At 36.0% G+C, this 26,293-nt stretch overlaps 1 protein-coding gene across 1 annotated transcript in view; it reads right to left on the minus strand.

The window, feature by feature from the left end:
* Window positions 1-5,752: 5,752 nt before the first annotated feature.
* The window catches only part of ZFC3H1 (zinc finger C3H1-type containing), a 54,543-nt gene continuing 34,002 nt past the window's right edge, over window positions 5,753-26,293 (minus strand). Inside the window, exons 19-35 of the mRNA XM_015152250.3 lie at window positions 25,885-25,986; window positions 25,196-25,315; window positions 24,048-24,231; window positions 22,555-22,741; window positions 20,401-20,589; window positions 19,590-19,827; window positions 16,440-16,545; window positions 16,155-16,353; window positions 15,532-15,626; window positions 11,426-11,536; window positions 11,056-11,160; window positions 10,757-10,922; window positions 9,574-9,674; window positions 7,935-8,036; window positions 7,214-7,253; window positions 6,851-6,913; window positions 5,753-6,721 (exon numbers count right to left, since the gene is read on the minus strand). Of these exons, the coding sequence (XP_015007736.1) occupies window positions 6,584-6,721; window positions 6,851-6,913; window positions 7,214-7,253; window positions 7,935-8,036; window positions 9,574-9,674; window positions 10,757-10,922; window positions 11,056-11,160; window positions 11,426-11,536; window positions 15,532-15,626; window positions 16,155-16,353; window positions 16,440-16,545; window positions 19,590-19,827; window positions 20,401-20,589; window positions 22,555-22,741; window positions 24,048-24,231; window positions 25,196-25,315; window positions 25,885-25,986 (2,246 nt within the window). The 3' untranslated portion in view covers window positions 5,753-6,583. The remainder of the gene's footprint in view (window positions 6,722-6,850; window positions 6,914-7,213; window positions 7,254-7,934; window positions 8,037-9,573; window positions 9,675-10,756; window positions 10,923-11,055; window positions 11,161-11,425; window positions 11,537-15,531; window positions 15,627-16,154; window positions 16,354-16,439; window positions 16,546-19,589; window positions 19,828-20,400; window positions 20,590-22,554; window positions 22,742-24,047; window positions 24,232-25,195; window positions 25,316-25,884; window positions 25,987-26,293) is intronic.

The raw sequence follows: 26,293 nt of genomic DNA on the forward strand, positions 1-26,293 counted from the left end.
TTTTGAGACAGAGTCTTGCTCTGTCGTCCAGGCTGAAGTGCAGTGGCCCGATCTTGGCTCACTGCAAGCTCCGCCTCCTGGGTTCACGCCATTCTCCTGCCTCAGCCTCCCGAGTAGCTGGGACTACAGGCGCCCGCCACCAAGTTGGCTAACTTTTTTGTATTTTTAGTAGAGACGGGGTTTCACCATGTTAGCCAGGATGGTCTCGATCTCCTGACCTCGTGATCCGCCTGCCTTAGCAGGTGCTGGGCAGCTGCTAAGTGCCTCCCAAAGTGCTGGGATTACAGGCGTGAGCCACCATGTCCAGCCAAGACCATCTCTTAACTGATTTTGGTAATGCCTGGAATGAGCCACTGAATTTAGACAGCAGCTTTTTTTTTTTTTTTGAGACATGGTCTCGCTGTTTCCCAGGCTGCTCTCAAGCAATCCTCCTGTCTTGGCCTCCCGAAGTGCAGGTATTACAGGCCTGAGCCACGGTACCTGGCCTACACTACAATTTTCTGCTGTCTCTCTTGCAAACAGCAACTAATTCATGCTTGAGCATTGGTAGAGTTATATGCTCTTCATCAAGTGACAGCAAGGAAATTCTGTCCAGGGCTGGGCATGGTGCCTCACACCTGTAATCCCAATACTTTGGGAGGCCTAGGCAGTTAGACTGCTTGAGCTCAGGAGTTCAAGACCAGCCTAGCCAATACAGTGAAACCCTGTCTCTACAAAAAATACAAAAAAAAAAAAAAGAAAAAAGCCAAGCATGGTAGTGTGTGCCTGTGATCCCAGCTACTCATGAGGCTGAGGTGGGAGGATCACTTGAGCCCAGGAGGGTCGGGGCTGCAGTGAGCCATGACTGCACCATTGCACTCCAACCTGGGTAAGAGACCCTGTCTCAAAAAAAAAATTAAAAAAAAAAAAGAAGAAAAGAAATTAGGTCCAGAGGAAGCAAACTATTATTTTGTAGCATCTCTGCTTCAAAATTTTGGAACATGATTCTAAACTCAAAATACTTCTCATTTTTTTTTTAAGGGTAATTCCTATTATTTGATCTCAACACCCCTGAGGTAAGTACACATCATTCCCCATTTTAATGCAGAAAAAGAGACAGGGGGCAGTGAAATGGCCTGTCACAATTACATAGCTAGTTTATGGTAGAGCTGAATCTAATACCCAGATCTTTTAGATACACACTTTTTCATCACTCACATTGGTTCACACTTCTCCATTTCCTGAAACTATTTCTTTGTAGCTCCATTTCAAACAGTATGAAATGTCAAATCTATCTCCTGGCAATCTCATAAATTTCACTGTATGATGTGCCAAGTTGAGTGTTTGTTTTGGCCTTGGCAGCATATGCCCTGATTATGTCCACTAATGCAAACAGCTCACCAGTCTGTCACTCTTCCTAATTGATTCAGCTCCTTTAGACTGTTGGCTATCATTCTCTTTCATATGGCTTACTTTCGCTAGGTAAGAACTTTTGCAATCAAGCTGCTTGATTGACCAAACAATATTGTAAACCTACCTTTGATTTCAACAGACTTGATAATCAGTCTTGAGATTTTCAGATTCCCAAAAGGCAAATGTATATACTTTTTAAGAAAGGCTATGCAAATAGTTTTCATGTTTAAATTTAAAATTTTACTTAATTCATAGAAGACAGCCCTTGAAAAGTCGTATTTGTTTATAGTTTGAAAATTTATTATATAGTCTTGCGTAAAAGTAAAATATTCATGTTACTCTATGGTAATTGAAATACAATTAACTCACATACTCTTAATGTTCTATTCACTGTTTTGTATTGTTTTGTTCTTACACTGGAGGGAAAATTCAGATCAATCACAGCACCCACCACTTAAGAGTAGTAATGGCTTCAGATATTCTGGAACTTCTGCGTTCCATCAAACTAGGAAGCACACATTCCTCTAAGTTTAAACTTTTTTTTTGGTTATTGTTGTTCCTCAACTGAATCATTTTATTCCTGGCTTTAATTAGCTTTACTTTGGTTGAAAACATTTCTGGTATTGGGTCATATGGAAAAACCAGTTTAAAGCAGTGAAGACACTTTGGGCCACTTTTTTTTTTTTTTTTTTTGAGATGGAGTCTCACTCTGTCGCCCAGGCTGGAGTGCAGCGGCGCAATCTCAGCTCACTGCAAGCTCCCCCTCCCAGGTTCACACCATTCTCCCGCCTCAGCCTACCGAGTAGCTGAGACTACAGGTGCCCGCCACCACGCCCAGCTAATTTACATTTTTAGTAGAGACGGGGTGACGGGGTTTCACCATGTTAGCCAGGATGGTCTCTATGGTCTCTATCTCTTGACCCCGTGATCCATCAACCTCGTGATCTGCCCGCCTCGGACTCCCAAAGTGCTGGGATTACAGAAGTAAGCCACCACCCCCGGCCCACTTTGGGTAGTTCTATATGAACAGAAAAATAACCATGACTCTTAAAACGTAATGGCTCAACACCATAGGAAAGGTTTAAAAAAAAGTAATGGAAAACCATGTAGACTGGAATTGAAATAGTGCTCTGCAAGTTGTAGATAATAAATGTTGCAAGTGACATTTTATTCATGCATTACCCAAGAAGTTAGAGAGAGGGGAAAAAAGTAAAAGCTAGTAGCAGCAGCTGCAATTACAATCAGACTTTGGAAATCAATGCTGTTTAAACTGGGTCTTCTAATAGGATTACTCCTAGTCACTCATGCTCATGTGGGTTTTGAAGCACAGGGTGCCCCAAGGGCACTCTCTTCTGAACAGTTAGGCTGCTATGGAGTTTTACACATCTGTTACCATGTTTAATGAATTTTCAGTTGTGAATGAATTTGGAAAGTTAAAGCTTTTCAGAAAGTTTTTTTAAAAAATGCACAGGTTTCCAAATGTGTAGAAGTGACACGATTTTTGAAATTATTATTGGTCTCAACTTTTCCTCCATTTTTTCCCTTAGCTCAGTGATTAACTTCCATTCAGGAAGCCTTTCCCAACTTCTAACTCAAGTTAGGATAGATTCCCTTTGGAGATGCTTCCTTGGCATACGTTCCTCTTCTGTTAGAACGTAAAAGGGGATCCCTTTACTCTTCTCTGTATTGAGAATGCCTAGCACAGAGCTCAAATGGATTCTGAAATGAAAAAATGCCTGATTCTCTTCATGAGGCTTCTGAAAAACATGTTGTGGGGTCCCTCTTTTGAAGGTCACCAAATGAGAAGTGGAGACAATCTCTATATCCATCTTACCATTTGTGGAAGACAGAGGCAAGTTTCCATTATCTACCTCAAAGATGTCAGAAAAAATTGAAAAATCTTTTCACATGTATCATAATCTAAATCAGGTAGTACTGAAAAAGTAGTGAGGAAGGTTATGTGAATGATGGTGGAAGACGGGAATGAGGACAGGATGGAACAGCATGTCCTGAGGTAGCTGTTCACTGCCCCTCTCCCCAATAGTGAAACATGCAACTGAGGAACACCTGTAGAAAGGGGGCATTCCGGTGGCATATGGAATAAACTCCTCTACCCCCAAAAAAGACGAAAGAAAGAAAAAGCTCTTTTTCAGTTTGACTCTACCACCTACACTAAGAAGCATCACAGCTTGGAAAGATATAGTCCTAATTTTAAACAAAAAAGAAACAATATCAGAAATGTTCATCAGAAGCTTGCCTTTTCTTGACCAGCTCTTGTTCAAAATGTTCTGTATAATTACTGTTAATATGCACTGAAGGGCAATGACACACCTGCAGGCATAATCCTGAAACCTGAAAGGTCACTAAAATTGTATTTCCCCATTCTTCCCTCACATTAATGTTAACATACAGACATGAAAGCAGACTTGAGGAAATTAGGACTTATCTGTGAACACATGACAGCTTTAACCAAGAATATTGGCCCTGCTTTGTATTCTAGCCACATGTTCCTACCTTTTCAACAACCTTGAAAAATAAATATTTGAACTACAATCTTCAATAAAGTCCCTCTACATTTGTTGTCAGTCTTAATCACTTTTTTCTTGTCTGCTTAGTGCCTTTAGCTCTTAGATGTTGCACCTGGAGATTCTTGCTTACTTTATGATGTAGGTTTATACACCCTTTAATTGAAAGCAAACCGCCTTAGATAATCGAGTGAAAAACAACGTTACAAGGTCCACTTTCCGTTAAAAGGCAAATAGAAATATTAGGCTGTTCTCTAAAATGAACAAAAACACATAAAAATACATCACAATCTACCACTCCATTTCCTTTATCAGAGATAAAATCCCACAGCCTAAAAAGGCCTCTTTTGTTAGCATGTTTTGTCCCCCAGCAGGGGTGGCAGATACAAGGGACTGCAGTTCTCAATGACTAGTCTTTTCTCTGTCCAAAAGAAAGACTTTAGTCACACAGTATGTTAAATATTTTTATACTCATGTTTCTGCAATAACCATAAAAACTTTAACCCAAATTTGCTTAATACTTTAATTATCATGTACTGAAAGCACTTCATTTAAAAAAAAAAAAAGTAAAACTGATAACGGAAGGATGACAGGAACATATACCTCACCCTTAAGCAGTGTGTGTGATTTTTTTTTTTAATGTGAAGGTTAAAGTGAGTTTATAAACTGACAGGAAGAAAAGATGATATGAGAATTTATCTTTAAGGCAGTATCATTTGTATAAGATACCTTTAAATAGCAATATGACAATGGATCAAAGAGGAAACAGGGCCTATTCCTACATGACTGTGCAGAACATGTGAATGGCCATCCCTAGAGTTGTCAGTGTACAGCCTCCATGGATGGACCCTGTGACTGCATGCACTGAGTGGAATTCTACAAACACCAATGCAAAGAACTCATTAAAAAAAAAAAGAGAGACAGATAAAACAGTTACTGCTGATGGAACTGTTAATGCAACAAAAGTTCAAGCTTAGGACTGTCTCCTAAAAACTACTGAGACATTTCAGTTAACATTAAAAACTGTTACACTATGGAGGCACACACTGGAAATATTTTACTAAGCACCTAACAACTGTTTTCAAAAAATCAGAGCACGAAAAGCTTTCAAAGTTGTATAAAGTTAAATGCATACAGTGAGTAGATAGATATCTATTCCTCCAGGATTACTATCTTCCACCCACATTTTTTTGGTTTTAGGGAAAAACCAGTAAGCCTCCAGCTTTCTTTTTGATTAAATGAAAGACACTAGACAAATGGATTCCATTCTTGACCCCATCTAACAGCACTTACTAGCCAAATCGCCCTGTCTGGTAAAATATGGTTCTATTTTTAGTGAGCATTATACAAATGTAAACATGTACAAGTTTGCCTGGTATTTCATGGGGTTGCTGCTCTGCCTCTAACAGTTCAAGTGCAAGTTGTTAAGACCAGACTTGTGGTGGTGTGTGTGTGTCATTAACATTTTTCTTGCCAAGGTTAAAACAACCAAATATAAACTGAAAACAAAATAAAAAGCAAGGTCTCCTTTGCATTCAATCACACTGATATTCAACAGAAGATGGCATGTCACTAGGCAAATCATTCAAACTACAGTTGGGAGGCACCTTCTAAACACTGTGAATTTGAGAACAAGGAATTTAATGGTAGTGCAAACCTCTCTGTTCACTGTCCTCACAACAGTATCCATCTTCTCATGAATTAAGAAATCATTAAATTTTTTTTTTAATGAGAAAGCAGTTTCAAGATAAAAAAGTATAAGTTATGGTAAATATCTTTATCTCCGACTTCGACCCTTTCCCACCAGTGTGAAAAGTGAATAAAGACAGCAAGAGTTTTTAGAAAGTTAACTTATATTAAAAAAGTATATAAACAATTTTAATACTACAAAGTAGTATTTCAATACAAAGCAGTTCAAATATTAACTGTTCTTTAAACTGTTAAACTTTATTATAAATTAAAATTTCTTTACAAAAAAATTGCACATAATATTTGACCACTCTTAGGTTCTGATGCACTGGCATTTGCAATAGTTTCTTTAATCTTCAAGTTAAACAGTCTCGGCAAGGAGTCCAGAACGTAGAAAGGGCAATAAACAACCCTGATAGAGCATTCAAGTGCAACTAGCAGACTTGTGGCCATGGCAGTTACACTTTCCTTAAGATGGACTGCTATAGTTTTAAATCCTGAAATGAAGAATCTCAAAAAAATTTAAAAAGGAAAAACTAAAAGGGACTGCCTGCTTTTTTACTGTAAACACAGCCCTGGATATTAAATCCCAAACAGGAATCTCTCAGGCATCAGAGAGTGTCAAGTGAATCAGGAATAACACAAAATAAAGGAATGGGGGAGAAAATAAAAAACAAAAACAAAGCAAAATTAAAATAAATGTCAGTCACTTTGAGGAACTATACTTACGTATATGATGTTATGAGAATCTGGCAGGGCCTAGAAGCAGGCCAAACAGGAAGTTCATTTATCCAACCGAAGAGGATCATGTTCATTGCTTCCGGTTTTGAGGACAGGATATTGTAGGGAACTTGATATGATCAATAATGCTTGTCTGCCTTACATAGACCTTAGCCAGGGATCAGCCTAATCTTGAAGAATCATTCAAATAATTTTGGCAATTATTATAAGGACTTAGAACTGACTGCACCCAGTGTTCAGTGATTCTTGCTTTCTGTTTTGTTACTGTTTAAATTTAAGAGCTCATTTAGGCTGACTCCAATCTCTTGGCACTTGGAAACTAGTTTTCTCAGGTTATCAGTTTTACCTCCTTCTGATGCTTCAAACAAGAGTTGCTGTAAAAGACAGGGAAGCATAGAAGTAAGACTTAGCTAGAGTTTGAGCATTACCACATCAATGGATATGGCACATGCAGAAAATTTACAGGAAAACATCAAGATAAAATAAAAGATAAAAAGCATTACATCTTTCCACAGTGATGCACAAAGAGGTAACTTCTGTAAGGCTCTCTGATATAAACGGTGGACCTGTAAGATAGATATACACATAATTCCATCAGAAAACATAATGAAAAACACCTTCATAATTCTATCTGTTTAAAGAATGGTAATTCACAGTAACATCTGAGACAAAATGGTTATGCTGAGTTTTGGAGTTTCCAAATATTTGGTGCTCTTAAAATGTTAACTACTTTTGTTTCCCCACCTGGTTCCTAGTGTGCATGAAATGTTAACTTCTGTGCTTTAATTCTTTTAAATTGAGAAGTCAACAAAAGGTACAGAAAAACTTTTTAAAAGTGACCCATCTGATATTCAACCATGGCTTACCTCTCTTTGTCCCTTTAGAACAATCTCAGCAGCAATGGCTCTAAGGAAAAAAAAAAAAAAAAAGGAATACAGAAAAAGGAAAAGAAAAATTTATATATCTTTGAACAAAATGAAACACCACCACTGGCAGAATACTGACTGTGGGAATCTGAGTACAAAACTTCCTGAAAGTTAACAGGCTAAACTTCCAAGGAGGAAAACCTATAGTGAAAAGAAAAATTCAACAATTTTTATCAACTTTACAAGAAAAAAGCAGACCAGTGTTTTGAACATAAATAACGTTCACGGGAGGAAAAAAAAACAAAAACAAAAACAAAACACCTCATAATTACTAGTCAAAAATACCTAGCACTAACACCTTTAAAAGAAAGAAGAAATCAGACTATAACAGGGTAGACACACCCCATTTCAAAAGAGGCGGTCTTAAAATGACTGTAGCAGATTTGTTTGATAACAGTACTGTTACTTAAATGTTCTCCTTCAAAGAAAATTAAAAGTCTACGCTTTTTGCTTTTAGAGGCAATTCTTAATGAGTACTCACTCTCATTAAACCTCAGTAAATGCTAAAAACAAATCTAAATTAAGAATAGCAATCTGTCCATGAAAAAAAGAAAAAAAAATACATATATATATAGATGTCATTTCAGATTTTACCTGTCTGGAGCAAACCTTATAAATAAAAGCAATAGCTATAAAAACATGTACATGATTGTTGCATTACATTTTCCAGGTGGCCAGGCATGTTGGGATATTATATGTAAACATCTTGGCTTGAAGTTTCAGAATCTGAACATTGCTTTCTTCCCATTCATGCTGAAGTAACCTGTAAAGTATATTCAGGAAAATGAACAAAGCATTGCAGTGTAGGGAACCCCAAATGTGCTCTATGAGCACAATGATTAAGTATAAATCTTGATTAGTTAAATTCCATAAAGGCTACCCAGCAAATATTTCAGAATGTCTCTTACAAAAATTACCCTGGGACAGGAATGTGCAAACTATGAAGAGGTCAAGTCAAGATCTATGCTCATCTTACCAAACTACACTAAGGTGCATGTATTTCTATAGGACATAAAAGCATTCCCTCCAAATAAGAGTCCCTATTTCCCATCCCATTTTTTTTTTAAACTAATGGCTTGATACTAATGCAATTTCCTGGTATTTTTCTTTCTTAGAGTATGATCAATCTTGAATATTTCTTGAACTAAAATGCATGTATAGTAACCATAAACTAATGCAATTTCCTGGTATTTTTCTTTCTTAAAGTATGATCAATCTTGAATATTTCTTGAACTAAAATGCATGTATAGTAACCATTAAAGTTCTCTATTCTCCTGGAAAAAAAGAACAGGGACGACCAGAGGAAATAAGTGTCAAAACACAGAGGTAGGGATTTACCAACAAAATAAACAAGTAAACTACCTACATTCTAAAATGCCTATCACAATAGAAAATTATATCAAAATATGACCACATTTTCTATTTCACATTTTATCAAAGGTGTTTCATAATTAACATTTCTGTAATGAGCTTCTATAGATTGGCAGGCTTGCTAAGAAAATTGTAAAATACTACCATTATGTTTGTCTCAACTGTAGTTTATAAACTTTTATATGATTTTCCCCACATACATGCTAAATGAAATGTAAATCCTTTAAAACATAAGGGAACATTTTATAAATATTTTAGGCATCTTATGATCCATAAAACGATAAGATACAACTGATGCAGTGGGAATGACTGTACAAGTGGAGGCCAATGCATTAGCGTGCAGGGTACCTTTTTGAATTAAAAAGCATAATTCTTGTGGATGAAAGTGGGTTTGCTGTATCAGAGCAGAGAAAGTACAAAGAAAGGCTGAGAAATCTCGTTCTGATTGAATATATGAAATCCCTAATCAGTGCTTCAAAAATGTGGTGTGAGGGCTCAAGGTCAGGAATCTACATTTTAAATGAGCATCCCAGGAGATTCTAATGTTTGCCAATATTTGAGAGCAACTGACCTAGGTGAAAATATGAAAGCCTCTTAAATAATATTTCCTTGCCATGGAAAACAAGCTTACTGCTTATAATGCACATGCTAAGGACAGATGGTGTGTGTTTAGGGAACACAGATGAACTTTACTTGAATGGAATTATTTGCCCCCTTGTAACTTGAAGTTTTCTGAAGCGACCAGAATTTTTACATTGACTTTTGAACGAATAGCTAAACATTGGCTTAACAACTCTGAAATTAAGTAGTATATATTCATGAGGACATAATGGAACAACAGACTATTTTTATCAAGTTTTCAAGAATAATTTTATATGAAGAGCCTATTCCATTAGGCAGAGAACCAAAAGAATGTTACTTTTTCTTACCTCAATGCAAGTCCAGAATTAGCTGGCATAATTGAACAAAACCGTTCCAAGGTTTTGGAATGCTGGGTCTTTGGAACACAGCTCAAATAAAAGAAAATAACCTGTAAAGGTTGAGGGGGGCGAAAAATGAATGCAACCAAAATGTGAAATCCAATTACCTATGTGTTTTAACATGAAAACCAAAATGGTCTTTAAGATATGAATGTATAAATTATAGTAATGTATGATGTTGTGAGTTACAGTTCCTACCATTAATTTTATTAGTGACTTTCCAAATACGAATTAGGAAATATGGTCTAGTGATGAGAACCATGGGCAGAACACTGACAAGAAGCCAGGAGTCCGGGTTTTCATTCCTGAGTCTACCTTTACTTGCTGTATAGCTCGGCAAGTCATAGGGCTAATAATACCTGCCACATCTTGCTCATGGAATGCCCGTGTGTAAATGACTTAATGTCCATAAAGTGGTTTGAGATCCTGGGATAAAGAATGGCATAGAAGTACAAGCATAATAATTGGTTATCCTGATTAGCAACAAAACCACCCCACCAAAAATAAATAAATAAAACATATATATGTTTTAGTCTACAATAAGCTTTAGCAAGGAGCTTTTTAGCCTATAATGCGCTGAATAAAAGTAGTGCCTGAAAAAAAATTTTTTAAAAAGGTAATCACAAAACTGTATCTTTAGATTCTACTGTTAGAATTATAAGCAGCACCTAATCTTAAACTTTCTTATGCCTTATGTATAGCTATATTTGCTTGACAAAATATTTACAAAAAGAGCAGCTACAACGTATAAGCCCATACTTATTTTGAAGTTACTAAATTTTTCATTCAGTAGAATTTTCAACTACTCAAGCAAAACATTACAGGTATTACAATAGAATCTTTGATTTGATGTGTTTTTTCATTAATATGTATTATACCTTAATATCCCTATTTTGCTTCCAATGTTAAATTTTCATAACTATAACATAATAATTAATGCACATTTTAATTGAGCCTCAAAGGGTTCTATTGCTAGACTCTAAATAGATAAGAAACATGGTCAAGAATAATAGTGAATGTTAAGAAAGTAGTCCTAGAAAAAGCTCTCTTGATATAAAACAGGAGTTTTGCTATCATTTTTAAAGTCTTTGTTTTATACAAACATCTAAAGAAAAAAGTTTTGAGTTCTTACCCTATTATGAAATTCATAGTTGGACCAGTAATCAGCACTGCTAAAAGGAATGGGGTATCGGGCAGGGACTGTAACCAAACATCTATTCACTAAATCAGTAAAAAATTTGAATTCTTGAACTTTGTTTCTGGATCCAGCAGCTCTATTATTCGCAAAGACAAGATAACTGCCAAAAAAAAAATATTGTAATTTAGAATAACTAAGCCAGCAGTTCTCTCACCAAGAAAGCTGGTCACCCCTTTCCCAACCATACCCCTTTATCCCCAAATCCCATTCTTATCAAGAAAAATTAAACTTACTCCATCCATATCTTCTGTACTATATCACACCTCATGGCCACCCCTAATGCTGCCTCATATGCCTCCACTGTCTCTTTAATACTTGATTGAAGAGGATGACAAAGGCTGTTTAAAAAATGAAGGAAAACATGTCTATCATTCAATTCTATCAGGTGAAGGAATGACAAAGGATTTTAAACATTACAGATGTTATTACAATAGAATCCTTCTTTTGACCTTTCTTCTCTAGTATATAGTAAACCTTAGCATCTCTTCAATTGTGCTTCAATGACTTTAACATCAAGTTAATTATAACAAACACAGTGTAATTCAATAATAAACAGCAAATGCAGGCCTAGTATGCAATATCTCTCCACAGTGGATGTCTCACCAGTAAATCAGCCACAAATAAGGAACTTGGTGGTTAAACATATCATCCTCAAAATTCCCTTTACATAAACGAGATGGAATGTCAATTGGTCCTGGAATATTTAAAAGATACCTGAAAAAAAACCAAGTATTGTTTTAAATTACACCTATACACACATGAATTACACACATATTTTTTTAAATCGTTAGTTTCACTTAAATTTCATTTAAATATTTTTTAGAAAGCAACGAGACTTTCTTTTCATATGCATACCATACGTCTTTGGTCACATCTCTAGGATTACACGTTACTCACAATGTTTTTTGTGTTTGTTTGTTTTTGAGACGAGTCTCGCTCTGTCGCCCAGGCTGGAGTGCAGTGGCACAATCTCGGCTCATTGCAGCCTCCACTTCCCAGGTTCAGGTGATTCTCATGTCTTAGCTTCCCGAGTAGCTGGGACTACAGGCATGCAGCACCACGCCCAGCTAATTTTTGTATTTGTAATAGAGACAGTGTTTCGCCATGTTGGCCAGGCTGGTCTTGAACTCCAGGCTTCAAGTAATTCACATGCCTCAACCTCCCAAAGTGCTGGGATTGTAGGCATGAGCCGCTGTGCCTGGCCCACAATTTTATTATTTTATACCTATATGAAAAACTCTCCTCCTAAAATGAATTTTTTATTCTATCCCCAAGATTAAACGAAACCCCATAATCCTCTAATTAAACCTAGTTTAAAAAGAACAAATGAGTCTACCAAGTATCTGAAATTTTCCAATGAAATCTGTACTTTCTTGTTAAAAAAAGATTTACAAGGCCTGGGGCTGTGGCTCACACCCGTAATCCCAGCACTTAGGGAGGCCGAGGTAGGTGGATCACTTAAGGTCAGGAGTTCAAGATCAGCCTGGCTAACAACTTGGGTGAAACCCCAAGATCTCTACAAAAAATACAAAAATTAGCCAGGCATGGTGGTGCATGCCTGTAGTCCCAGGTACTCCCGGGCTGAGGTGGGAGAATAGCTTGAACTCAGGAGGCAGAGATTGCAGTGAGCTGAGATCACAACACTGTGCTCCAGCCCATGTTAAAGAGTGAGACCCTTTCTTAAAAAAGAAAAAAAAGGATTTACTAAACCTTATGTCTGAAAGTAATCTCTCTCACATACAGCCATACACACATACAACCCATTTAAGTTTAATTTTAGACATGATATCAAAGTGTATTCTATAACACATTAGCCCATAAGGTACCTGTCAAAAGAGATCTATGATCAAATAAGTTTGGGAAATATTACAAATTATAGCCCCTTCTTGAAAAACCACAATACTTACTAGGATTGTAAGTCGATCCCAGTAACTCTAAAAAGTCAATCAGTAAAGAATTCTACTGGACTAAGTCCACTTTCCCTCCAATGTATTTTAATCTGTGTGTAAGATACCACCATCCTTAAGAACAACGTTTTTAAAGGAAATACACTGATCACAAAAATGACAATCTGGTATAACTATTTGTCTTAAATTTTTAAATAATTGCAAGGGGACAAGTCTTAATCAATTAGACAGGCTGCATCAGGGGCAAACATAAGAAAGAGAAGAAATAGAACATCTAGAAGTCAGGTTATCATCCTGACTTTGCCAAGACAAGCTACATTACCATGAGTTAATCCCTTAACATCCTCACTGAAAACTGAGATGGTCAGAAGAGATAACTTCAAATCTAATCTACTTAAGACTATAATCCCTAGTTTAACTTTAGTAAAGTAAATGATATCCCCAAATTAATTTTTCTAGCTATCTACTTAATCTTCAAATTGACTTGAAACACATGAAAATTACCTATCTAGTTCCTTCTGCCTGCCATCTTTATACTAAATGTCACATAGAGAGTTGATTCAACTCCAGGTAAAAATTACAATGCTAAGTATTTTGCTTAACAATTTCTACTCATGAAATTTTAAAAGTGTTTTGAACCAATTAAGAGCAGATTTCTCCTATTAATAAACATTGACAATTTATAAATTTTAAAAACTTGTATCAATATACAGTAAGTATGGCAAGGCCAAAAATTATCTCATCTATCATCATTCTCCTAATAGCTGATGAAAAAGACTTTCTAAATTAACAGAAATGCACAATCTTTGTGTAAACAAGGGTTTCATTATTGTCTAAATAAGCTATAAACAGAATACCTTTTTCTCTTAATTCTCAGTGAATTATGACTATTTCCACAAAATAATAAAGATGACTTAGTAATGAGAATATATTTGGAGACAACTCATTTTCAAATTTTTATTGATGCTTATTTATTCTGCCTTATTAAGCTGGCATCAACAAGATCTGAAAATCTTTGATTAGTTACCAAGGCAGAAATTGGTAGCATTTTCTTTTAAACTAAACCAATTATCTCCGTGCCCAAGGGAAGACCAGAACCAGCAATCTCTAAAGAGCTTGGTTCAGCCTTGAATTAGTCCTTTGCCTGAGCTTGAGATGTTAAAGCAAACTAATTTAAACGAGGAAGAAATTGAGTATGGAGAAGCTGAAAAATCTCTAAACTCCTTATAGAAGTTTAATTATTTTCTATTAATTTGCATTTAGAATTATTTCATTTGTAATTATTTGTAAATATTAATATAGATGTAACAGAGCAGAAAGAAGGGTCCTTTGGGAAGGGCACTAAAATTGCTATGGCAATAAATTGCTACCATAAGAGGACATATATAAAGACTCAAGTCTGGAAGGGAATAGTGTTCCCAAATCTCAAATAAAACTGCCATTTTCACAAAAAGTTCTAGGGTGGGCCGGGCACAGTGGGTCACAACTGTAATTCTAGCACTTTGGGAGGCTAAGGCAGGCGGATTGCCTGAGCTCAGGAGTTCGAAACCATCCTGGGTAACACAGTGAAACCTGTCTCTACTAAAATACAAAAAATTAGTCAGGTGTGGGGGGTGTGTGCCTGTAATCCCAGCTACTCTGGAGGCTGAGACAGGAGAATTGCTTGAACCTGGGAGACGGAGGGTTGCAATGAGGTGAGATTGCACCACAGCATTCCAGCCTGGGAGACAGAGCGAGATTCCATTTCTTAAAGTAAAATTTAAAAACAACAACAACAAAAAAAAAAAAAACAAGGTCTAGGTTGGATAGATCACTTACTTAAAAAAATTTGGGCTTTAAGATTCTATTTTCACTCATCTGTATTTTCTACAATAAATTTTTTTGAGAGATATTCAGCTTTCTTCTCTCAGTTCTTCCTAATACAAAATAGAGTATGTCGTGATAAAGTATTTTCCTTTTGATGCTGCTTTAACTTAGGATCAGCAAACCATGCCTATTTTTGTAAACAGCTGTACTGGAACACAGTCATAACCATTCATTTACATTTCATCTGTGGCTGGTTTCTCAATAAAGCAATATAGTAGAGTAGTGGTAATAGACTTCATGGCTACATGGCCTGCTAACCTAAAATATTTACTTTCTGGCTCTTAAGAAAAAAGTTGCTAACCCCATAAAGAGATGAGGAGGACAAAGGAAAGATAATTTTAAGAGGCTCCCCCCTAAAAAATCATTATTCAAAACCTGCCACGACCTCTTATTGTTGGAATAGGAACTCTCAGGAAAGACAGTAAGTACAGCTCTATATGAGCTATTAAGAAATTAATGGTTGAGAAAAGGATCCTCTGAAACTTCTTACTCCATGACATATCAAGGGCTAAAGTAGTTCTCTTCAGAATTAAAAAAAGAAAAAGGCATATTATTTATATTCACTTTGATAACCAATCAAATAAATGAAAATATATTTTGTAAAAAATCACTGAGATTGCCTTGGGATAACTAAGTGCTATAATATTCAGTACTAAAATTAACAACAATAACAATAAAGTAAAAGAATGAGTTACTATGGTTATAATATATGCCTTACTTTGTATAGTGTGTTTAATCCAAAGAATGTTAAAGAATTTTCCATCTTGCCTCCATTTTTATTGTTATATTTATTCTGTTTCGAGTATTCTGTTAAGTGGGTATTCAAGTACTAAAAAGTCAGTCTAAAATGTAATCATATAAGAAAAAAAACTGTAATCTTTCTACTGAACTGTGCTATCTCTCATTCCTCTACAAACTAAGAATTCTACAACTTACCGAAACAGATCCAAGTTATTATACTTCTCAAACCCCGGTTTAAAGAAGGATGCAATAAATTTCCGCAAAAATGGAAGAAGATTATCGCCTCGATTCTATTTTAAAAAGAGGGAGGGGGATATATATCAGGCTTACAATGTTTAATTAAAATGTCACAAGGGAGAAAAAAAGCCTTAAAAAAGTACTCATTAGATTAAGTTTCTTGGGTGGGTAAGGGGCGGAGGGGATGAGTTTGAGACATACTCAGAAAACTGTTATTATATTTTACTCTCTGAATTAAGTTCCACTAACGATTAAACAGCTTAACCTCTAACACTACCATAGGCTCACATTTCATCCATCAATTACGTACTAGCCATCTAGCACTGTGGTAGGCGTTGGGCTGCAAATATGAGTAAACATGTTCCTTGCCTTCAAGAAGTTTAGTATAGCATATATTAAAGTAGCTAGGAATAAAATTACAAAGCACTGTAATAAGTGTTAAGGTAGAACTATGGCAGAGAGAGAAGGAACACCTAACACAGCTTGCAAAGGGTAAAAGGACCAGGAAACACTTCCTGGTGCTGACAGGGAAATTTGAAATATAAAAGCATCATATTTAAGAATTATACATTATTTTTTACCTGTAAGATGAAGAATTTGCACATATGATAAAAAACCTCTGCATTCTGAGGATTTTTTTCAAATGCAGTAAGCCACAATGCTCTGGCTTTGTCGTGCTGATTTGTTTTCAAATATAATGCAACGAGGGCTTCCAGCAACTGGCAGTTAATGGGACATGATTCCAGTAAAGATTTACAAAGCTCCATTGCAGCCTCATACCTTAACAAAAACAAAAACAAAACGGTTAAAGACATGAAAAGATCACTTTTTAATACAAGGTGAGCTGCTTGGCAATTAAGTTGTACCTCTCCAGGAGTTGGTGCAGAGCAATCATGTTTGTGTAAAGTGGAAGGCAGGCCTCTATTCTTTCCTCAACAGTAAGGCTCTCATCTGTGCAAGCTTTCACCGCATCTACCCAAAAACATCACAACATGAATCATGTCAATCATAAAAATGAAATATTTGACTGTGTTACTTCAACTCCTAGAGACCAATGGGAAAAGATGACCCCTCCCCCCTTTGATTACCCATCCATCATCTTATTCACCTTTACTGAGCTTCTGGCTTTTACTCAAAGGAAGTTATTCAAGCAATCTCCAAAATCCTAAAATTCAATTCCTTCAACTTTTCCTCAACTTTCCTGGTAAGAATAAAGTCATCCCATATGAGCTTTTGCATCTATCAGTGTTTTCATTTAAACAAGTATCTCTGTTATCCTAAATTCTTTAAAACCCATCTGAAAAAAAACATTATAGAATAAATTATCTTTTCATCTTTCCCTGACAACTGCAAAGGAAGTCTTGCCCTGCTGCCCCACACAGCCATTTGAATGTCTCTCCAAACTAGATCCTTTCCTTACTCCATCAAAACACACTTTTCCCCTTGTAAAGAGTTCTTTCTTGATCTTGTTGCTACTTACTAAATGGTACAATGTTTTACTTTGCACAGCTGTGACCATTTCCTCCTTACCCAATGGTACCACAACTTCCCAGATCCGTGGAGTTTAAAAGTGAATGCAATCACTTTGAAACTACACTCTTGAAGTTCACTTATAAGGACTCATATCTAACCAAACATAAAAGCTCACCTCTACCTTCATTTTATTTAACATTTGACAGTGTTCTTCCTCTTCTTCTTAATTTCTTCTTGCCTCTGCTTCCAAGAGATTGTTTACATTTCCTCTGATTCCCATTTTAATGACTCCACTGTCCCTTTTACTCCTTACTGTTATGCTCTTAAATCTCATTTCCTCAGAGAAAATATCCCATAGCCTCAACTGCTGCATAATTTACTTCAAAAGCACATTATAAAAACTGTAAAGCATTCTATAACACAGTAACTTCTATGTGAATAACACTCAAATCCACTTATGTATTGATAATTGTCCAAGTAAGGTCCACTTCCTTTTTTTTTGAAACGGAGTCTTGCTCTGTTGCCCAGGCTGGAGTGCAGTGGCACGATCTCAGCTCACTGCAACCTCTGCCTCCTGGGTTCAGGCAATTATCCTGCCTCAGCCTCCCAAGTAGTTGGGATTACAGGCACACACACCACCATGCCCCACTAATTTTTGTATTTTTAGTAGAGATGGGGTTTCACCATGTTGGCCAGGCTGGTCTCAAACTCCTGACCTCAGGTGATCCACCTGCGTCAGCAGATTATCAAGTGCTGGGATTACAGATGTGAGGCACCACGCATGGCCAAGGTCCACTTCCTTATTTCCTACCGCCAACAATCATTTCCACTTGAATGACCAATTACAATCACAAATACTACTCCTACCATCAAAATCAGTCTTCCCAACTTACCAGTTTTCTATTAATGATACTTTCCTTTTCCCAGTCTCAAAACTCTGAAATCTTTGATTACTCCTTCTCCTCTTTCCCGACATTTAATCTGCAACCCGCCCCTGCCTCCCCCCGCCATGTATTTCTATGTGATAACTTAAAACGTCTCTAATACCCTCCTTCCCAGGATACTTTTCTTGTACTTCAGTTACTGCCATCAGCTTCTGGTTGGTTTTCCTACCATTGGTGTAATTTCTCTTTAAGCACATTCTCTTTCTTAAAGAACCTCTACTGCCATCAAGTCTACCACATTTTCAAGGTTCTTGAAAATCAAGTATCATTCTACTTATCAGGCTTAATCACTACGATTGTCCAGCACAGAATTCTCAGTTTGGTAAGACCTATCCCTTTTCCCAATCACACTTCAAATCCATTGCATAAATTTCCATCTACCTGTTGCTTTTTGTTTAACTCCCCTAACAGTAATGTCCTTTCTTTACTTTCCTTCCTTCACTGGGTATTTAACAAGCATTTAATAAGCACTTAATATTTTGCCACACATCCTTACAGGACCTTAGGAGTAAAACGATAAATAAGACAAGGGTCCACCCCCATCTCTGAGGAGACCCACTTTGTCATATTGATAGCCATGCTTCAACATCTAGCTCCAGATCCCCATTCTTCTATGAAGACTTCCTTTATCATGCCAATCTATAATAATCTCTTCCCTTTGGGTTCATGGCCAGTATCAAATAATTCTATAAATCACAGATCCTAGTCTCTTGTTTTTTTTGAGACTGAGTCTCACTCTGTTGTCCAGGATGGAGTACAATGGCGTGATCTCAGCTCACTGCAACCTTCACCTCCTTGTTCAAACAATTCTTGTGCTTCAGCCTCCTGAGTAGCTGGGAATACAGGCGTGCATCACCACGCCTGGCTAAATTTTGTATTTTTAGTAGAGATGGGGATTCACCATGTTGGCCAGGCTGGTCTCGAACTCCTGACCTCAGGTGATCTGCCCATGCCTCCTTGGCTGGGATTACAGGCATGAGCCACTGTGCCCGGCCCTAGTCTCTTTTATGTAGCATACAGTTTAGACTATATACTAAACACACAGTTATATGGCCTTATATGTTTAATAATTATGACAAATGTATAGATTTTATCTTCTGACTAGGCTATATACTTCTTTTAGGAACAGGCTTTACATCTTGTAATGTGTTCCACAACAGGCCTATCATTTAATATAGAGAAGCAACCAACCTCACTGACTGATGGAGAAAATATTAATTGGCTGACAAGATACAAATCTTTAAACTTCCACCTTAATGGACTGCTAAAAAAAAAAAAAAAGGTACCTAGTTCTCTGATTTAATCAATTCATCAAACTTACATAATTTATTTTCTCTACACATTTAACAGATACCCTTTGCCACAATCAGAAAGATAATGTAATATCATGCAGTTACTGGTTTTCAAAGATGCCAGTGACCATCTTCTCTGATTCAATACTTAATTTGCCTTATAAATTGTGAAACTAAAACTTGCAATATAGAGATATAAATTTGTTCCACTTAATTATGGAGAATCACAATAATGGGTAGTTAATGTTCTAAACACTGATGTTATAACATAACAGTTGATATTACAATTTATAAACTTTATACTTACCTTCAAAAACTGCTAACAACATGTCAGGATTAGTCTTTACATCTTGAACTGCTTGCCATGGCATTACAAATGATTCTGTGTTAACAATTCTTGAAGGATTATCATTAGATGGATCATAAAATTTTGAAGGGAGAATGTTGAATTCAATAAGATGTATGTAGGCCAACCATGCCAAACATCGATCACTTGTTTTAAGGTATTCAGCAACTATTCCATCATTAGCAGATTTCAATGCATTCTAGGAAAAATTTTAAATTTTTTGATAAAAAAATTATTTAGAGATGTCAATACCAGATAAACATAATTTTTACCATGCTAAAGTTTATGAAATAATAAAAAGGTCACATTTGTTGGTACATCTTAAGTGTCCTGATACTTAAAATCTAGTAAGACAAAGACAAAACAGTAAAAAGAAAAAAATTTTTTTAAACCACACTCATATAGATTATTTTCATCAGACTGATTTTTTCCCTTATGGCTTGAATCTTGAAGTTTATCTGTGGATACTTAACATAAAATACTTTCATTGAAACCTTATAAAAACCCTACTTATTATAAAACTCTACTTATTAGTATCTTACAAAAACTCGACTTATTAGTATCTTATAAAAAAAGATACTACACCCATCAGGCAAATGAGGAAATAAAGTCACAGACTTACCCAATGTCACAGGACTTAGCAGTAAGTGGAAGAACAAGGATTCAAATCCAAATCTTGTGCTTTCAACCATTAAATAATGCTATGGATAACAGTGTAGACCTTTTAAACTTTTTCTACAAAATGCAATTAAATCCTGTAACAAGTGCTTACCTGTAAAATTGCCAGTGCACTTTGGCATCTTCCAGTAAATATGTGCAGTTGAACTCTAAACAAAAGAGCCTCCAAAAGCTGAAAGGACAAAATACTGGATGTTTCCCGCTTGGCTGCTCCCATCAGAAACTCCAACATTCTCTCACATACATAATCCTTCTCTTCAAAGGTGCTTTCTAGGTGTAAAAACTGCCCAAAGGGCCTTTATATTATTAATCTTGCCTTACGAGAATAAACCAAAACTACAGACTTTTCACATTTCATTAAAAAACCATCTCATAGTAAATCTTCAACTTCTGCAAAAAGGATAATTGTAAAAATGTATAAATCCATCTTCTAGTACTACAACCTAGACTCCTATCACATATCGAAAAGTGGAATCATATGAAAACTAAAACAATACAGATATACTCTTATAGTCATCACTGAAGCAATTTCATTTCTCTTTTCCCTGATTTAAAAGGTAAATCGCAGCAAGATCAGGATGAATATCCAAAGTTCACATTTATTATCACATACAATTTGTGTTGCTTAGGTGTGTGACTATATAAAAGTTTTGAGAATAGACTTATATTAGAAATGTGCTGGGCACAGTGGCTCACACCTATAATCCCAGCGCTTAGGGCGGCCAAGGTGGGTGGATCACATGAGTTTGAGACCAGCCTGGCCAATATGGTGAAACCCCACCTGTACTAAAAATACAAAACTTAGCCAGGCTTGGTGGTGCATGCCTGTAGTCCCAGTTACTTTAGAGGCTGAGGCAGGAGGACCACTTCAACCTGGGAGGCGGAGGTTGCAGTGAGCCAACATCGCACCCTTGCACTCCAGCCTGGGTGGCACAGCGAGACTCCGTTTCAAAAAAGATTTTTTAAAAAAGAAAGGAAATGCATGACAAAACACATTAAAGACCAAACAACTTCAAAGAAAAATATTACAACTTTTGAATATTCCACACCTTATAAAATCTTGTAGTGATCAACAACATTCACTTTGGTACAATGCTCTAGGTTTCAAAAAAGAAAAAAAATAAAATCAAGCATCCTTTACTATCCAAATCTGTTCAGTACCTACGTTCAAAGAGTAAGAAACAGAGTAGGAAGTTTATTAAGGAGTATCATGTTATCTAAATCTATCAGGTTCACAACTTCAGTTGGTAAGTAAATGACAGATCTGACAGCAACAGATTTATTTAAAAATTTATCTGAAACTAATGGCTCCCAAGTTCAGGTGAATATTTATTTTATTTCTCAAGTGGATCAATTATAATTTTAAGTCTGGGTAAAAAACATCCCATTCTTGGCTGGGCATGGTGGCTCACATCTTTAGTCCCAGCACTTCGGGAGGCCCAGGCAGGAGGATTGCATGAGCCCAAGAGTTCAAGACCCGTCCGGGCAACAGAGCAAGAACCCATCTCTACAAAAAAATCTAAAAACTATCCAGGCATGGTAGCACACATGTGTGGCCCCAGCTACTCAGGAGGCTGAGGTAGGAGAATCGCTTGGGTCCAGAAGGTAGAGGCTGCAGTAAGTCATGACTATACTACTGCACTCAGCCTGGGTGACATAGTAAGACCCTGTCTCAAAAATTGACAGCCAAAAAAACCATCTCATTCTCTTGGAGAAAGAAGAGGAGGCCACTTTTTCTCAATCAAATGTTTTTAGCTTGGCAACTTTAGATATTAGTGTGAATTACAGATTGGGATTATTTCTATAAGCATGGAAACAAATAATAAAAAGACAAAAATGTTTCCTGACAGTCATTATAATTTTATAGAGGCAATTTAAGATAAATTTAAAAGAAACAATTTTTTCAGGTGTTTTGCAAAAGCTACACTTAACTTTGCCCAAACTAAAACTGTGTAAATATAGGCAAGTGTGAAATTTTTAATAATTTTACATTTTTTTCTTTACTAATAAAGTTAACAACAACAAAAAATCACTGCTTCACTAAATATTTTCTTCTGCTTAGTCTAAATTCTGATCCAGAAGTGGCTTTGTGGTTACTAGAAACTGAAAGTAAGGTTATTATATCCATATTCAGATAAGGCATATGCTCTATTAAGCTACATATCAATATTTAAGATGATCCAAAGGATTACACACACACGTGCGCGCACACACACACACGCACATGTACGTTATCTTTTCTACTCACAGTCCAAAAGCTCTGATAATCTGGAGCATATTCAACAGCTGTTTCACACATTTCCTGCACCTCGTCCTTGGTTCCTCTTTTTGAGAACAATCTGAGGTAATGGCACCAAATTTCTGGATTGTCTTTGTTATTTTCCAATGCTCGCGCCAGAACGTTTAAAGCAGAATCCAAGGATTCTGAGCACTCCCTGTATATATAAAAGAAAAGGCGGGAGTGCTTTTTAGAACCTGCTTGAAAATTTAAACAGGGCTAATACAATGAATCAATTTTAAAATTCCATTTTTATTAGAATTTACCAAGAAGCCAGGATCACTTACGAAAAGGGGTACTAGATTAAGATTTTAAATCACGCGCCTGAAAGTTTCTGATTTTCCACACTCAACAATGTTTTAAGTGAACGTTCAGTAAGCATTTACCACAGACAAAAGCACAGTGTTATAAAACCACTAAGATTATCAACTTCAAATGTGCTTTATGTCTATATTCAGCAACACCTTTTATGATTTACACTGTTCAAGAATGGGAAAAGTTAAACGACTCTCTCTCAAGGCCAGCTACTGCAAGTACAAAATATCAAAGCTTTCAGTATAATAGTTCTTTTCAACGGTCAAGGGCTTGCTATCTCTTGGAGAAGATAATTCTTTCTCATGATCCTATTCATAAAATAATGTCTTTTGGCCTTCACTCAGTAAATGAGTCAGAAAAGAAAACACTGTATTTATCCCATTAACATGGAAATGACACACAGGAAAGTTAAATAAGCAACACATCCAGGCATGTGTGGGTTTATTAGCACTCTGCAGCACTGCCTTATTTAAAAGCTTTTAAGATAGTCAAATATTTCAAAGAAATGTGTAAAAAAAAAAAAACAAATACCCTTGAATTATTGTAACTATAAAGTTATAATTATGAAAAGACTATTCTTGGCTTATTTATACTACCAAGAAGTTAGAAGATGCCATTTGCAATACAAACTATTGGTTGTATAAGTTATTACTATTTACCTTATTTAAATACATATAATTTAATATGACACAGAGACAAAAAGAAAATTCACCATAATTTGGAGGTTCTCAGATAAGCTTTAAATATCCATTACAAATTAACAACATTTAACCCGTTCCACCATTATTTTATCATAATTTTATTAAAAAACTATGACTACTATGATTTTTTAAAAAAACAATAATCAATCATTCCACCAATCAGAATTTACTGTTTTAACTAATCCTACTTTGAAATAAGAGCCTACTGGAGTAAAAAACTTTAGTATAATTTATTACTCATACACTGAGCCATGCACACAAACTCAAGATCTAATCTTAAACTTGTCTAATAGCTTTTAAACAATAAAATGCTTTTGGCTTTGTCAAAAAACAAAGACTCCATTGATACTAGGAAAGAAACCTGACTGATTACCATAGGTAAAAAAAACCTCAAACATAAAAATATAAATGTGCAACTGTTTACACAAAGATTTGAAGCTGACCTACCCCTCATTTTGATTCAAGTACTTGTACGCAAGCTTGAGCCAAAGTTGTACATGAGAAGGATTTTCAAGCACACTTGCTTCTAAATTAGCGATGTCATCAGTCTCATTTGTAAAGTATCTGACATCATCTGGAGTGACAACTGTATCCAGAGCTGGAACATTTATTTGGTTCTCTGGCTGGAAAGCTATTTAAAAAAAAAGTATTATTAGCTTCATATTTTCTTTAGTCCACAGATGCAAGAAAAAGAAAACAATTGTTCTCATCTTTAAAATAACTTAAAAACCTAAAGATTCTAATGATATGTACTAGCTCATAGCTTTAAGGTAGAGCTATGACATTATTTATTGCCCAAACCAGGACCCTTCTGAGTGGAAAGAGGAGCTATTAAAAATTACACCAGAACAAAAGGAGTAATTAGGACTCTACTATTTTAAGGCTAAGTGACATTACCTTTTCAGTCGACTTATCAGTAACCATGATTCAACTGCTTTTTCATTATCATCAAATGAATTCACATTTGTTAAATTGCAAATTATAATTAAGTAATTAAAAGTCATACTTTATAAAGATTACTTAACTATATCTAAACTAGAAAAAAAGTGTTTATAATAGTATTCATCTCTTGGATACTTGCTAATTCACAAATAATGCAAACTTGAAATTAGAAAGTAAAATGTGCCAAACATACAGGTACGCATTCATACATTATTCTGTTCATTAGTTCATCTATCATTTGTTCATTCTCATTTTTTGAGCCTTCTGCATGTCAGAAAACATATTCAAAGATGAAGTAAAATAGAACACCTGCCCTTAAGGAGGACACAGGCTGGGCAGTGGTTCTCAAATGGAAGCTACCTTCCCAGACAACTAATGTATGTTTCGAAATATCTGAAGCAGTCATAATTATTTACTAAGCAGTACTGCTTGCATTTACTGGAGAGAAGCCATGAACACAAATATCCTACAATTTCAGAGGCAATCCTGCACAGTGAATTAACTGTATTGCCTAAAAACCCAATGGCATCGTTTTTACAAAAAACATTTTTTTAACTAGGCAGGCTGATACACCAAAGGAGTAGCAAAGTGTTAAATAAAGATGGAACACCACAATTTAATAATTCTGGATCTTAAATTACATAACTTCTTACCATACTTAATTGGTCCTGTAGACTGTTCCTCATCACTACTGAAGCTATTATCTGAAATAGGTTTTCTCCAAAACTTTGGCTTCCACTTTCTTTTATCTTTGTAGGTTGTAAATGGAGGAGCTAAAGTAGATAGGAGAAGATTGTTAATTGATATAACTAGTTTTTTTTTTTTTTTTAACATTTTGAAGGATATTCAATATTTGAAAAGAACTACATTTACTCCATCTTAAAAATGATATGTTTTTTTTTGTTTTTTTTTGTTTTTGACACAGAAGTCTCGCTCTGTCACCCAGGCTGGAGTGCAGTGGCGCAATCTCTGCTCACTGCAACCTCTGCCTCTTGGGTTCAAGTGATTCTCTTGCCTCAGCCTCCCAAGTAGTTGAGGCTGCAGGCACACGCTACCACCACCCGGTTACTTCTTATATTTTTAGTAGAGACGGGGTTTCGCCATGATGGCCAGGCTGGTCTCAAACTCCTAACCTCAAGTGATCAGCCCGCCTAGGCCTCCCAAAGTGCTGGGATTACAGGCGTGGGCCACCGCACCCAGCCTGAAATGATATGTATTTTGTATTAAGAGCATAATACCAACAAAATCTGTCATACAGAAACTAAAAAGTCCTTTTCAGAAAGAGATGCAGTACACACACACACACACTCTCTCTCTCTCTCTCTCTTATATATGTACTTACTATGTCCTTTACTTTCATTGATATTGCTAACAAGGAGAACAGCCATCTGGTCCATTGACATTCGATCTTTGTTTACTCCAAAAAGTTTCTCAATGTATTTTTCTGAAATACATGCAATGCAATCTTCATGACAAATATCAATTAAGAGACTAGGATAATTAAAATGTAAGATGTGAACTAGTTTAAGAATTAAAGGCGAGTATATGGTACTAGTCAATAACACCTATGGCATTTGAAAGGGCAAAGCCTGTACTATCTTAACTACTATAGCAAATCCTACCACATCATATACCCAATTTAGGCTAAAAAAAAATAGTTCCTGAAATGAACTAAATAATTAACTTAAAGTCCCAATTTGGGAGCAATAAAATAGATTCAGTGACGTTACAATCACTCCGGGCTGTGATAA

This window comes from Macaca mulatta, chromosome 11, assembly GCF_049350105.2.
Source record: "Macaca mulatta isolate MMU2019108-1 chromosome 11, T2T-MMU8v2.0, whole genome shotgun sequence".
Taxonomy (NCBI): domain Eukaryota; kingdom Metazoa; phylum Chordata; class Mammalia; order Primates; family Cercopithecidae; genus Macaca; species Macaca mulatta.